General features: G+C 37.0%; 1 protein-coding gene across 2 annotated transcripts in view; it reads right to left on the bottom strand.

Moving 5' to 3' along the window:
• YTHDF3 (YTH N6-methyladenosine RNA binding protein F3) overlaps positions 1-13,385 on the bottom strand; it is a 34,528-nt gene extending 21,143 nt beyond the window's left edge. The window contains exons 1-4 of one of the 2 annotated variants that reach the window (XM_052651707.1): positions 13,128-13,385; positions 12,612-12,636; positions 11,218-11,285; positions 6,513-6,598 (exon numbers count right to left, since the gene is read on the bottom strand). Coding sequence is in view for 1 of the 2 variants with exons in the window: in XM_052651706.1 (XP_052507666.1) it covers positions 6,513-6,598; positions 12,612-12,636; positions 13,128-13,151 (135 nt within the window). In the remaining variant the exon portion in view is untranslated. The remainder of the gene's footprint in view (positions 1-6,512; positions 6,599-11,217; positions 11,286-12,611; positions 12,637-13,127) is intronic. The other variant, XM_052651706.1, reaches the window with a different exon arrangement.
• Between the last annotated feature and the right edge of the window lie 1,592 nt (positions 13,386-14,977).

The following is a 14,977-nucleotide window of genomic DNA, read 5'->3' as shown; positions in this document are numbered from 1 at the left end:
CATACTGAAGTCACTTGAGAAAGCCTAAGTTTAGACAATATAAACAAACAATCAAGATTTTCTTAATTTTTAAGTTTTTTCAAGTTATTAAAATAATTCCTTTTATTACTTTATTATTTATTCTAACCAAACACTTACTAAATGTCTACACTGTAAAAAATACTGACATAAGATATTCATTCTAACGGAAAACCTACAGTTAAGAAGACACACAGCACAGGAAGTGGAATATATTCCACACAAGAGAATAAGACAGCTCAATGAATATGTAGGTAATCACTTTCGAAGTTTTAATTTAGAGTATTAGCCTGAAATCTGGACTCAGTGCATCTTTACCTGGATGTGGGAGTGGAAAAACAAAGTGAAAAGCTTTAAAGCTCATTCTTCATGATTAAAGTGTTTGCAAAACCATACTCATAAATTATGTTGAATATTCCTTCTTTACCCTCACAAATGCTGAATTCTGCACAACAGTTACATATCAAGTTTCTAATTTGTCTATACATGTCACATGATTCAGGTATCAGCAAACTAAAGAGCCAGTGAGCAAATATTTTAAGCTTCACAAGCCAAATACAGCCTCTGGTTGCAGTCACATATTCATCTTTTTATAACCCTTTAAAAAGCTTCAAGCTCAAGGGTTTCCTCAAAGAAAACAGGTTTTGGTCCCTGGATCAGTTTGTTAACCCGGTTTTAATAATTATCTATTTATAGTGATTCCTATTAAAAAAAAAAACAAAACCCTGTATCATTAGATTCAGTGGGTAACAAATTTTTGCCATTTCTTTCACTTCGGGGGCTGGACCAGGTCCAAACCCTTTCCATGTGGAGATTTTTGTTAAATATAATTACTTTTGAATCATGAGTTTTACTTCACCCCTAAATTAGTGATTGTATCAAAATACTAAGTTTAAATTGCTTTAAAATGTGCTCCTTTAATCACAAGTATCTTGTTAGACAGCTCAGGCTAGTCAGCAGAGATGCACGGCTGTCCATACCTAACTCCAGAGCTATCCACAGTGAGCACAATGGATAAATGGCCCGCTCTCTCCAGTTGACCAAACAATGCTAACTAATTCCTAATTCTTTCAGTAGTTATAGCTGAAAGAGAAGCTTTTTTCTTATCTCTGTGAAAGAAAAACCTGAACAGTCTCCCGTGGGGCTAGGGTTTCAGTTTGGGTTCTAGTGAAAACAAAGTTTTGGGAAACTATTCAAAGTTTAAAAGTAAGATACCGTAAACACAATTTGTATTAGCAGAGCTTTGTTATAATTGGAAATATTTTTAAATGTTTTGCCAAATATAAGGTAAATTCTTAATTGTTAAGTGGGACATCAATTAGGAAAGTACCTTGGGTAAAGAAGGGGAACAAAATTTCTACCTACTGATGATGGAAAACAATAACTCAAAACTATCTTTCACCTTTTACTTCAAATCTGGTACAATGAGGTATAATCAATTTAACAGTTTATGTCCAAATAATCACTTTAAAATAGTTTATTCATAGTGAAGTTTCACTTTGTTGTTTAAAGATATATGACCTCTAAGCAAAGTGATGTGAAATGTTTGGTATTTCTCTTACTCAAGAACTAATTAGTAATAGGAAGATAACAATATGTACACACAGAAATTGATATAAAATTCAATGGATAGAATGAAACATACTTGTAAAGTAACAGATCCACAAACCCTTTACCTAGAGCATAAACTCAGAAATACAATCTGGAGAGAGACCATTTAATTATATGAGGTAGATGTGATGCCAGGAGGTATCTAATCTAAATTCTAATCCCAACCCATCAGTTGTGTAAAACCAGTATCAAGCTATTTAAACACTTGAGTTTCCTCAAATATTGAAAGAAATAAAAATAAGGTACCTAGGACACACTAACTATTCAATCAACAACAGTTGTATTCATTAATACAATTTAACTTGCCTTTTGAAAATATAAGTTTAAAATGTAAATTAATCACCAAATGCATATAATTTCACTCACATTGACCAGCCTGGATCTTAAGAGTATAAAGTCACGGTATGACACAGTAGTTGTACAAGGACATAGGTTCAGTTCTCTACTCTTCCAGTTTCTATGTCAGTGACCATCAGATCATTTAATTTCTCTAACCTTGTTCCTTCACTGGTAAATGGGATAGTACCTGCTGCTCTAATCAATTACAAAATTTAAAAATCTACCTGTTAATTGCAAAGTGCTAAAGTATAGGAGTTAATCTTATTTTAATTTAAAAACAAATATAGAAAAGATTAAAAACTATCCCTTAGAATTTCAATCATTTATAATTATCATTTCTTAGCCTTTTTTCTATTATCTCAAATGAAGTTTGAACAACAGTAAGAAAAAATTCATGATTACTGTTCTGACCTGAGGGCACTTCAGTACAACTCAATTATAACTGAGTCTTTCAGCTATACTAATACCAATTTTTACTTCATAAATATCCAAACTTCAAGAGAGAATACTGTACAATGTCTTCGAAGGTCAATATGAAAAAGGTTAAAGTATTATTCACCATTAACAGCATGTCTGCAGAGAAAAACGGAAACATCCATTAAAAACGAGGTACTTCAAACTCCAGAACTAACTTACTGAATTAACAACAAAAAGTTGAGTTTAATATACTTTTAATGTATATGTGAATTTTATTTTTTAAAAATTATACTTCTAAAAAAGTGTAATACATGCATATGTAATCACATAGGTGTTGTAAGAAAATGTAGCATCATACACTATACTCAATTAATCCGAATTATTTCACCAACCATACTTCTTCATTCCTTAATCCTAGCAGTTAACCTAATCTACTTATTCAATAAATACTTAATGAACGCCTGCTACATGCCAGATACAGTGCCAGTCACTGGAGACAGAAAGAAAAAGAAGATGGTCTTTAGCCTAGAGCATTTCGCACGTTTAGGACGAAGACAATCTAGGAAGGATAGTTACAGAAATAAGAACAAAGCAAAACAAAACACTTGAGCATAAACAAGAGCGAGCAAGTAACTGGGAAAATCAGAAGACTTCACTAAGTGATATACATATGAGACTCTGTGTGTGTAAACCATACATATAGATAAAAAGTTTGAGATCATGAAAGAAAATACTCAGAAAATATTTATGTTTTCAGAAAATAAGTCCTATTCCCTAAATAATGTAGATGGATAAGTTGGCCAAAGATGAGTCAGGGAGAGAATGGAGTCACTTCAATGGCACTCAACACTATGAATATACCTTCTGTGGTGAAACTCTGATAAGTCTTTGAACAGGACTATGGCAACAGACTACGACTTTAAGACTACCACTGAGTGCCAATATGGAATCCCCAGTCAGGAAATCATTCCACAGGCAGAGATAATGAAAACCTTACCTAAGGGCAATAACAACAGGGACAGAAAAAGATATTTTATGTTCTTAGTTCTCTATACCTCTTCTCTGATCAACACAGCTAGGAATTTATTACCTATATATATATATATATATACCTATGTGTATATATATATACACACACACACACAAGCAGACAAATTCAAACTGTGGTGTTTTTCAATTTATTCTTCAAATTTATATGCATAAATCACATGGCATCTTTTAACAGTAATTAAACCTGAATTTTCAATCAACTTCCTTGTTAGACTATTTTGAGGAACTATAGAGAACTAATTTTAAGTCCTGAAGGACATTTATTTTTTAAATTACTATGAAAATTATTTCCTAAGATATTGAGCACTAGGAAAATAGAAGAAATATACTGCCACAGAAGTAAAAGACCAACAATCTGTTTTTAAAGCATCTCTGAGTTTGAACTGATTTAGCTCTAAGTATATAAAACAAACAGTAAAAACCTTTCCAGACTAAAGAATATAATTTTTATTATTTATAACAGCAAAACCAGATGAAGGGATTTCAAAGACCTACTGTGTTTTTCGTTGAAAATTTAATTAAACAATTTCGGCTAGGTCAGTGCAAGAAGCTATAAATACTTGCATAACTTTAAATCTCCAAATAATTACTTCAAATATTTCACCAATAGAAGTTTTTACTAATCTACTTTAAAAGGTCAATTTGTATTTTCTATTTCAGCTAAGTAATCACAACAAATTTAAAATTTGTAAGGCTTATCTTTAAGATTTCAGATAATTTTCAATTTTGCTCTCCAATAAAGTCAGTTTTCAACATTCTATAGTGTTCATGCTCATGCTCAGTTGCTAAGTCGTGTCCGACTCTTTACGACCCCAGGGACTGTAGCTCCCCAGGCTCCTCTGACTATGGGACTTCACAGGCAAGAATATTGGGGTGACTTGTCATTTCCCTTTCCAGGGGACATTCACAACCCAGGGATCAAACCCGTGTCTCCTGCATTGGTGGGTGGATTCTTTTACCTGCTGAGCCACCACGGAAGTGTTAGTACCATTTCCCCTGATTAGATCATTATTTTCAGTTATTACAGAAAGGTAACTGGTAAAAACCTATTCATTAGTACTGGCAAGGAGGAGGTGGTAAGATATAGTCTCACTGGTATCAAACTTTTAAGACATCTCTTTAAACAGCACATTACACTGATTCATCATTGATTTAAGTGATTTAATTAATAGAAAGCATAAGACCTTTCATTTAAACATCACATTAAAACAAACCTTGTATAGATGTTTTTGCCTCAACATAAGGAAACTTTTATGATAACAATTTAAAAACTGGATTCACTAATGTAAATGCCCTTACACTCTTAAAAAAACAAAAACAAAAACAATGACTTTCCAATGCTTTATGTGAAATTGTATGCAGAATTCCAACATATAAAACACATAAAATGCAAAGCACAGCTCTGGTTGCTACACAGGTGGGATCCAGGTTACCCTCCCCAGGTCTCCCCTAGGCAGACCTGAAGCATCTCTGTGGAATGCCAAAAAACCAATCTTCTAAGTCCCTGTGACAAATAAATTATGAAATATCTGTTACCAAATAAAACAAGAAGATTCTTAAACAGGCAGCAATTCTCAAACATTTATAATTCATTAAAATATCTTGAAAATAAAGTTTGAACAAATATTTCAGAAAATACTCATACTGTACCCTTGCCTTAGACATTCTATTTTACATTATAACACACAAAGTATAAAATCAAATAGCAAAAACCAATTCAATTATTTAAACCAAATAAATTTCCCAAACGTATCTAACAATGGAGACCTTGTTAGCAGAGTATCTACTATAACTCATTATATCAGAATTTCTCAAAAAACTGGAAACACTGCCATAAGGGATGTTAATTGAGATTACTGTCTGGGCCCAAACAGAACAGAGTACTATTTATTTTGTTTAAAACCTTCACTACACCCCAACAAATAATCTTCCCCTACTTTCCAGTGATACATTCTTTCACACCCATAGGTGGAAAGTAGATTTGTTACTGAGACCACAAAGTTAGATTACATAAGCATGAAATAATTTTTTTTCTTTTTTCAGAAGTAGCCAAACTTCTTGAAAAAATGTAAATTTTATCACTTATTTTTATTTCTTCTCATTTATTTATTCCCTCCCAACATACTCGAGGGATGTAGATCAACTGATAGAAGGGAGTGTGAGAGAAATAAACATAGATTAGGTTGAACATAACCATAGTTCTCCGAAGTCCTAAAAATAATCGTATATTCCACAAATTGGGAACTACTTTTTGTTGAAATTTTCTCTGCAACTGCAAATTCTACAACAATATTTGGTTCCTTGTTCTTTTATTAAGTTTAAAAACAATCTAGGTTAATATTTCAAGGTACATTTTTTCATGCATCTTTTTATAAGGAAAATTAAAAGTAGTTTCATTCCAAAATGTTGTCTCTAAAAAAACTGGTTAATAATGAAAGCTTATTTATTAAATTTATTTCCAGTAGTGGTATTTTTATTAACAGAGATGCAGAAATGGAATACAGAGACTAAGGAATATCATTTGGTTTGGTCAATGTTTAAGTCTAAATTATTCCTGTATATAAATTCACAAGATTATTTGTGAAAAATTCAAACAAAGAACCTCAAAAGCCACTAGTTACTTGATTTGATGAAATTCTCTATGCTTACAATATATAAGGCAAGTGTGTTTATCATCTTTAATTCTATTCCTTATTATCAGGTTAAATAAAAATGTTAAATATAATAACCAAAAATTTCAGGTACAAACTGTCCTCTCCCCAAAATTTCTACTCAATTAAACCTTGCCATTTGCTTTGGCTATGAAGACATGGCATCAGCATTGAAAGATTAAATTCAGCAGTCAGTCTAACCACAATATATACAAAAGCTCATCTTTAAATCTTTACATTTCATAATTGAGTTTTAGCCATCTACAATTTCGAAAGAACTGCCCTGTGTCATAAACCCGCAACTGTTATTCACTAGTGTGTAGGCACACTAGATTAATACATGATATGGTTCGTCTCATTCAATTAAAACATCTATTTTTAAAAATCAATTGTTTCATTTCCTAAACATGGGACTGGCAGACTTACCTGATTTGTCTGGCTACTTAAGTATGGCTCAAAATCATCATCATTTACAGCATCTTTTTGATGAATCGAACCGTTTTGTACTGAAACTAAAAAAATACATTTGTATTAGATATACTGTAATTATCTTTATGAAACTCATAGAATAACCTAACATTTTCAGTATTTTTCAAGTCAGCTTGGAAAAAATTATCCTGAGTTCTTCGTTCTTTTCATTTAAAAACCCCCTTAAGGATGAACTTAATTTTGGATATAAATATTTATATGGCACTGAAAACTTACAAATCTTGTCTATATAAGCCTAACATCACATAAACACAAGCTATATATATACACTTCCCACTACTAAAAACATAACATAAACATCTCAATTTCAACACTGTCGTAAGCAAACAGTTAAATTTAAATGTTGGAAGGGTTTGCTAATGCTATATTTGAATCTAAAATAACTACTTCAGGCAGTGTTGCTGACAAGATAGACTTCTGAATGTGCTCTACCTTTGCTAAATCACTGTAACTATTCAGTCCAATAAAGACAAACAAATAACCTTGTTTGGTAACCAAAGTTAAAATAGTATATTAAGTATCTCCAGTTAAAGTGACTAAGAATTCACTTGTAGTATCAAAATATTATCATAAAAAACCTAAATAAAAAGGGCCTTAATCCTAAACAATAAATAATGAAGACTTTTACAAGAAACTACAAATAAAACTAAGACACTGGAGTGAAGTCGCTCAGTCGTGTCCGACTCTGCAACCTGTGGACTGTAGCCCACCAAGCTCCTCCGTCCATGGGATTCTCCAGGCAAGAATATTGGAGTGGGTTGCCATTTCCTTCTCCAAAGACACTGAAGATAACCATAATATTCTTGCAACATATGAAAACACCAGTTAGAGGCTGATTTATAATGACATGTTTGTTCAGAGATCACTTCCATCAGTGCTCTGTATAAAGCTGCCGTTCTGCACACTATGTCAGTACTTTTAAGCACAGATTCAAGGTGGTAAAAAGGCCCTGGGTATGAGTCCAAAATCCAACCCTGAGAGGCTGGGAGATCTCAAGTTCATAACTTAGCCTCTCTAACTCTACTTCCCTGTTCAAGGAGGTTATTAATAGTACCTACTTCATCTCATCTGAGTATTCAATGACAGTATTTAATAATCTTGGATATTATTATTACATAAAATATTACAAGATCCAAATAGGACTAAAAGATTACTTCAGGACCACATTAACAAGTTTACGACTAATCGCTTAGGTACCAAAAAAAGCCCTTCAATACCTGAAGATTTATTGCTGAAAATAGTGTATTTTGAAGTATAACCATTAAATATGAAATATTATAGATTAAGGTTAGGAGCAATGGATTTAAGTTGTGCGTTCTTGTATAATAGCATCTCTATTTTCCTTTATTATTCCAACAAGTTTAGGGACCTAAACGAAATATACAAGTTGACAGAGACATGGGAGCAAAGCTAGATAAAATACCTTGTGTTTTGCCATCCTGGGTACCAATGATTACTCAAAAACTACTACTGTCTGAAGCCTTCAAAGTAGACCTCTCGTGAATTCTCCACTGCCCCTCAAAGCTTCTAAGAGAAACCTGAAGGTCACCACAATCCTGGCCTTACTGAGATGGTTTAACTGTATTTGATAAGGACTGTATCAATGCTAGAGCTGAGCTGAATGTGCTCCCCAGGAGTTACATATGTAACAACTACTAGAAACAAAATTAAAGCAGAGGGTACCTTAAGTTATTTTTGGTGGACTAATCATTTCAGCCCAAGAGATTCTAATATATCTGTTCTTTACCACTCCTTTATCAAAAAGCTAGTTGCCTGATCCATTAATCTCCTGAAAAACATTTCTTCACCACACTCCTTGACTGGTACTTATGTGTCACTGGTATGTATTTGACAGTATCTGAAACAGCTACCTAGCATGAAGTTAAAACTATTTATCGCTTATACTCATTATAGAGTCTCAGAAATTTATTCTACACTGCTAAAAGTTTTTTTGTAAGTACCTGCTTAAAATTAATCTAAATATATATTATACTGCTATTATTCTTACTCATTTCCTGTTCTTTCTCTTCTGCAAGGCTGAGACTAAGAAAATATTCTCATACACAAAATACAGCACTAAACACAGTCCAGTCTTTTATAAATGATGCATTAAAATGTCTTAATAAGTCCTAAAAGATTATTAAAGGACTATGTCAATCTAAGGATAAAAATGTTTTGTTTCAAGTATTTCACTCATACCGATAAGCAATTTGCATCAAATTAGAATCTGAGTAAGAAGCTAGTCCTTGAGTCTCAGAAGCATACCTTTCTTAAGGAAATTCAATTGTCTTAAAGACTCTAGGTTTTGAACATCCCTTAATGACAGTTTAATGTCTTGGAGACCAAAAGCCATTAAAAAAGTAATGAAATCCCAGCCAATTCTATAGTCTGTACAAGTTCTTCAGGGAAAAAAGAACAGATGACTTACATGATTCTTCGCCTGTTTCCTCTGCTCTATGAAGCAGAGTCAAATCAAGATAGAACATGGGCCTTAGAAGTCAGGTGATTCTTTGCTCTGGTCCTGACTACATCAAGTTAGGAAAGTCAACAGATCTGTGCATCATGTTTCCCCACCTATAAAAACAGGGACAATACCATATACCCTCTATCTCCTTATAGGGATCTTTTGAGGATTAATAAAATGAAGCCTATAACAACAGTAAAGTGCTTTGCAATCATTTCCAGAGGGGGTAGGGTGGGGAGAGGATACAAAAGATATTGCCAAAATACAAGGCATTTTCCATTGCTTTTCTGAAACACTAAAAAACAGTCAAATTTAGCCTAATTTTTTAAAATTGTGGTACCAATGAACATTTCCCTCTGCTCAGAGGGGTACGGGAGGAAAGGAGGGAAAAGATAAATTCCTTTCCAAATATGTGCCTATTTTTACACTTAAGGGAAAGAAGGAAGCAGGCAGCAAGGCCTGGGGCTACAAGGAGCCTGGGATCTGACACTTTTTATCTGTGGTGCCTGCAAGGAAAGGAAACATTTTAATACACTTTTTAAAAATATATATACACTTTTATTCCAGCAAGCAAAAATTCAGCTTGTTAATAAATAAAATGATATTAAGTCAGCCTTAAATTATGGGCCAATAGATACACAATTATCCTTAAATTTCTACTATCCTGCAGTACTACCCTGGCCAAGAATAACAGAGTTCTAATACTTAACATAGTGACAACCTATCAATTAAAAAGAATTCCAACTTATAAACAAGTAAACTTAACAGTGTTATTTATGCTACAAAAGCATTTTTGCCTTACAAAGAGATTGATACAGAATTCTTTGCAAATTTTTGCTCCTTCAGTACATTTAAGGACATACAGAAAAATACTTGGTAGAAAATCAAGACGTTATAGCCAGGAATTAGGCTGATGCTGTCAACTGAAGACTATTAAGAAAGGAAATTCACAGTCCCTAAAATCATACTAAATCAACTAAAAAGGGGTATGCTTTTCAAAACTTAGATAGTTCCTCTGAGATATGCATTTTTCATAAGTTTGTTAAGTTTTGAGTTTAACTTTCATACTCATCTTTAGAATACTGGGAGTTAGTTCAAGGAAAGTCTTTCTGCTTCATGAAAATAAACAGAAATAAATATAAAGCGATTTTACTAGCTTGAAAACCAAGTCAACTAAGGCAGAGTAGTTTTTTTCAAACACACAGTTACTCATAGTTATCAGTTTGCTGGAGGTGCTGCCTTCTTGTAATTCTCCCCACAGAGGGATAAAAATACAAGTAATGTATATGTGTATCTGTGTACTTGGGAGTATCCACCAATTTACAGCATCTTATGTGTTAGTGGCTCAGCTGTTGTCTGACTCTTTTGCGACCTTATGGACTGTAGCCCACCAGGCTCCTCTGTCCATGGAATTGTCCAGGCAAGAATACTGGAGTTGGTAGCCATTCCCTTCTCTGGGGGATATTCCTGACCAGGGAACGAACCTCTGTCTCTGCACTGCAAGCAGATTCTTTACTGTCTGAACCACCAGGGAAGCCCCTGAAGCATCTTAAGTCATTATGAATACTTTTAGGCCAGTCGATACTTTCCCCCCTGCCATGTCTCAGGCAACAGCTTTCCTGCACCTTAACAACAGATGAGGTGAGGCAGCAAATATAATGAAGTGGTGGGTTATTTTAACTACAACAACCCTCAAAACATACAACAGGATTCAAGGCCAGAATTATTACATTTTACAGGGAGAGGGGAAATTCTGACCAAGAGGTATAATGTGCTCAAGATTACTTGGCAAGCCAGTGGCCACAGGCAGTATTAGAACACAGGTCTCCTAGGGATCCTAGTCTACTGTATCCAGGGGTAAAACTGTAAACTGAATAGTAAGAAAGAAAGAAAATTTCTTCGAATAAACATTTATACAAATAAATACTCTGTATGTGTGTCTAAATATATCTGAGGTGATACTGATGGGTGAAAATAATTTTAATAACCTAAAATATCTGTAGTCAATACATAATTTTGTTTATAGAAAATTTCTATCTCTAATATCAAAGATGTCATAAGGACACACCTAAGTTAAATGACTATCTCACAAATCATACTTATAGTAATGGTTTACAATGCTGGAGATACTCTATTTTGTCAGACAAGTTGAGTACTTCATAGAACTTGCACACTTACCTTAAAGCAGGTAACACAAAACACTTAGCATTTCAAATAGCCTTGCAAAGTGCCACCTCCCCACAGATCTAGGATAAAATAATTCATGCTAGGCAATAATGACCACAGATTTCACATATGTCCAAGTCTATATACTTTCTAATGGGCAGACCAGCATGAAAGAAATTAATGGATCACTCTCTTTAAATTTAGAAACCAATTTTTTTAAACTCACATAAATCAATATCAAATTGTGAGCTTTATGCTTACAACAGAAAATAATTCTAAAATTAAAATTAGCCTAAAAATTAAAATTGCTGTTTATATATATCTTTAATCAAAATGAAGCAATGGATTTATTACCTAATACAGTGTCATTATCTAGCATGCAAAAATTGTCAAGAAATTGTACAACTCTAACTAAACTGTGTATAAAGAATCCAATCCTTTCAAATTTATTGAAGTAGCTAATAAAAACCCTAAGAATATAAAGGGCACTAAAAAACATTGAATTTACATCTAAAAGGCTCTGCAGATCTTACTTTATAGGTAATACTTTACAACAGAAATAAAAAACAGGACGCTTAATTGTTTAGTCTAATTTCAAGCCCTATTATAAAATGTAACAAATACATAGTTCACTGCAATGTTACTTAATTGGCACTGTCCCAAGAAAGCAGTTATTGTTCTACACTTATAAATGTCACATGATTAATGTCATGTTTCAGTCAGCTGACTGTATTGTTCCATATTAATAAATAAAAGATACACTCATTTTTTTAAATGCTCGACTTTCCATGTTACTTTTTTCCCTTCTAACTAAAGAGTAAACTACATAATCCTGGCAGGAACCTCACAAATTATTTCCTTCTCAGTCATTTTTAAAATACCACATTGAGTCAAATCTTTCAGGGCTACATAGCAAGATGACATGCCTGCTCAGTTTTGATCTCTAACAGGCTATTGCCTCAGTGTAACTGACTTCAACAGAACCAGTGATTAATAATACAATTTTCACTAATGTAACAGAATAATTATGTGGGTTCCATGTTTCCATGTAAACCAGACATGTCGAGGAAAATGCCCACCTATCTACATGCATTTGTTGAATCTGCAGAACTTACATAAAACAAACTATAAAATTAAATAAATCTCACTACAATTCATAACCAATACCTCCTTAAGTGAAGTACAACTAATAAAACTGTTACTTGTATCCTTTTGATTCCTATAAAAGTGGCTTCAAAGCAAGGAACTACCAAACTTTCAGACAGCATTTGGCTGCCTTAGCTGTGATGAATTGTTTTTCCAATTCTGCATTTCCAAAAAAAAAAACAAAAAACAAAAAGGTCTTCACGTAGTTTAAAAGCATCATCAAACTAACAATGAGAAGATAAAAAAATATCAGAACTCACCTTTATTTCCTTGCCCTTTAGGTCTCTGTGTAGCAAGATGAAAGGTGTAGTAATAAGAAGGGGAAAAAAGGGAAGAGAGGAAAAGTGTGTTAACCCGAGACGTTACCGGAGACAAGTTATTTTAAACAATCCGCGTAGGAGTGAACCCCACCACATCCTCCATCGCCACCGATCTCCCCACAATCCCGGTCCTGAAACCTCCCACCCGCCACTCGGAAGCCGTCTCCCCGGGCTCGCTCGCTCTCAGCCCCGCGTCTGCCGCCCTCAGGACGCGTCCGAAGGCCCCGGAGCGCAGTCCTGCCCGCACCCTCCGCGGCCCCGCGGCCGCCCGCCCGGGCCGCAGGCTCCGGGGCCACGGCGCACGCCCCAGCCCAGGCTGCGAGACCGCGGCAACTTGCGTCCCGGGCACCGTTACGGGCCGGGCAGCGGCGGCGACAGGGAGGAGCCGAAGCCCCAAGCGAGGGTGGAGCTCCGCGGCTCGGGCCTTCGCCAAGCCTGCGGCCTCTGCTCCCTCACCTGATCCACGCTAGTGGCTGACATTCTTCACCGCAACCCGAGAGCTGCTGCTGCTGCTGCTGCTACCGCCGCCGCCGCCGCCGCCTGGGCCTCTCCCTTGTGCACTCACAGCAGTTGGCCGCCGCCCTCGGCCGAGAGGCTCTTCCTGCCGCCGCCGCTCGCTGAGAAGCCAGAAAGACGGCCTCGCTCTCGGGAGTTGGTGGAAGGGGCTCGTCTCTTCCGCTTGCACGCTCCTCTTCCCCTCTCGCGCTTCGCTTCTCGGGTCCACAATGGCGGACAGACTCCCTGGTCTCACTTCCGCTCCGAGCCTCCCTGACCTTCCGCTCTCCACTCTGACGTCCGCGCTCACCTCGCTCTTCCTCCCCCACCCTCCCGCCGACCTTGGCTCCGCCCCCGCCTTGCCACGTCATCGGAGACGGGCCCGCGCGGTCGGCCCCTTGGCGCAGGCGCCGCGGTGGGAGCGCGCCAGGGAGGCTGCGAGCGCCAACTTCCCGCGGCGCGTCTGTGCCTTCCTTCTGTCTGGCTCTGAGGCCGCTGGGCGCGCGTCGGGGGGCGGCATCCGGGAATGGGTCAGGAGTCGGACTCCGGCGCATTCTAAACAGGAAGTTAACCTGGGAGGCTGGCCGAGTTGCCCGGGATTCTAGAGCGGGGCCGGCGCGAAGTGAGGGTTGGCCGGTAGGAACGCCGCAGCCGAGCCGAGGCCGCCTCCAGAGCCGAGGCCGGCGGGGGCCAGTCAGCCGTCCCCGGGACCGAGTTGCTGGCCCGGCTGGGAGCCAGTATATGCAGCGCTAGTGGCTGTGTTAGAGCTCTGGGCGCCGACACTTAACAGCACATAGCGGGTGCACGGGCGAATGTTCGTTCTCGCCAAACCCAAGGAGCATGGCAGGAATAACTCATATTCTGCCGTTCGCTCTGAGTTCAGAGCGTGCCCTCCCCTGCCGATGATTTTGGTGAATGAATAAAGTTACTTTGGGAAAGGTAAGCGTGGTTGCAGAACGCTTTTTCAATCCGAAAAGGACAGACGTTTCAAGGTTCAAGAGAAACCGAGAAAGTTACTCTTCTGCAAAACCAAAGGAACTGATTTGCAACATTTTGAATGTTTGGTTAAAATTACGTCTTTTCATTAAAGGCAAAGGCTACTTTGCCTAAAGCGTGTGAATGTTGACTGTATATAAAGGAATAACTTAAATGGCCAAATCTTTACCTCAAAACCGTCGGATAAGAGATTAAGTTTGTGTTTAACAATGCAACATTTTAGAAGCACTGAATAATAGAGGTGAATCCTATCTTGGGAGTCCAGTGTTTCATATAAATCGCCGAGAGGCGTTTTTAGGTCAGCTCAGCTTCCCCTCTGGGAAGTTAAGTTTTTGACACATTCTGATTGACCATGTGCTGAATTTAAAGATCAGAAAGAGGATGGATAGTGAGAGACAAATTGTAATGAACCTTGTATGCGTAGTAATTGCCCAGATTCACTTCGTACCCAGCAGCATTTAAACTATTTGAATTTTTCCCAGTATTTAAGACAATTTCTAAGGCTTTTTGTTATCTTTAAGTAACATAGTATAAAGGAACCAAGCACGGAAAATTCAATTTGAGGGTTGATTAATGCATTTTTGGAGGGAAGATATCCTTAAATATGCTTAAGTGAAGTGAAGTCGCTTGGTCGTGTCCGACTCTTCGTGACTCCGTGGACTATAACCTACCAGGCTCTTTCATCCGTGGGATTCTCCGGGCAAGAATACTGGAGTGGGCTGCCATTTCCTTCTCCAGAGGATCTTCCCAACCCAGGGATCAAACCCTGGTCTCCCGCGTTGCAGGCAGACACTTTAACCTGTGAACCACCAGGG

Source organism: Budorcas taxicolor, chromosome 14, assembly GCF_023091745.1.
Source record: "Budorcas taxicolor isolate Tak-1 chromosome 14, Takin1.1, whole genome shotgun sequence".
Lineage (NCBI taxonomy): Eukaryota > Metazoa > Chordata > Mammalia > Artiodactyla > Bovidae > Budorcas > Budorcas taxicolor.
This window is presented reverse-complemented; position numbering and strand designations above follow the sequence as displayed.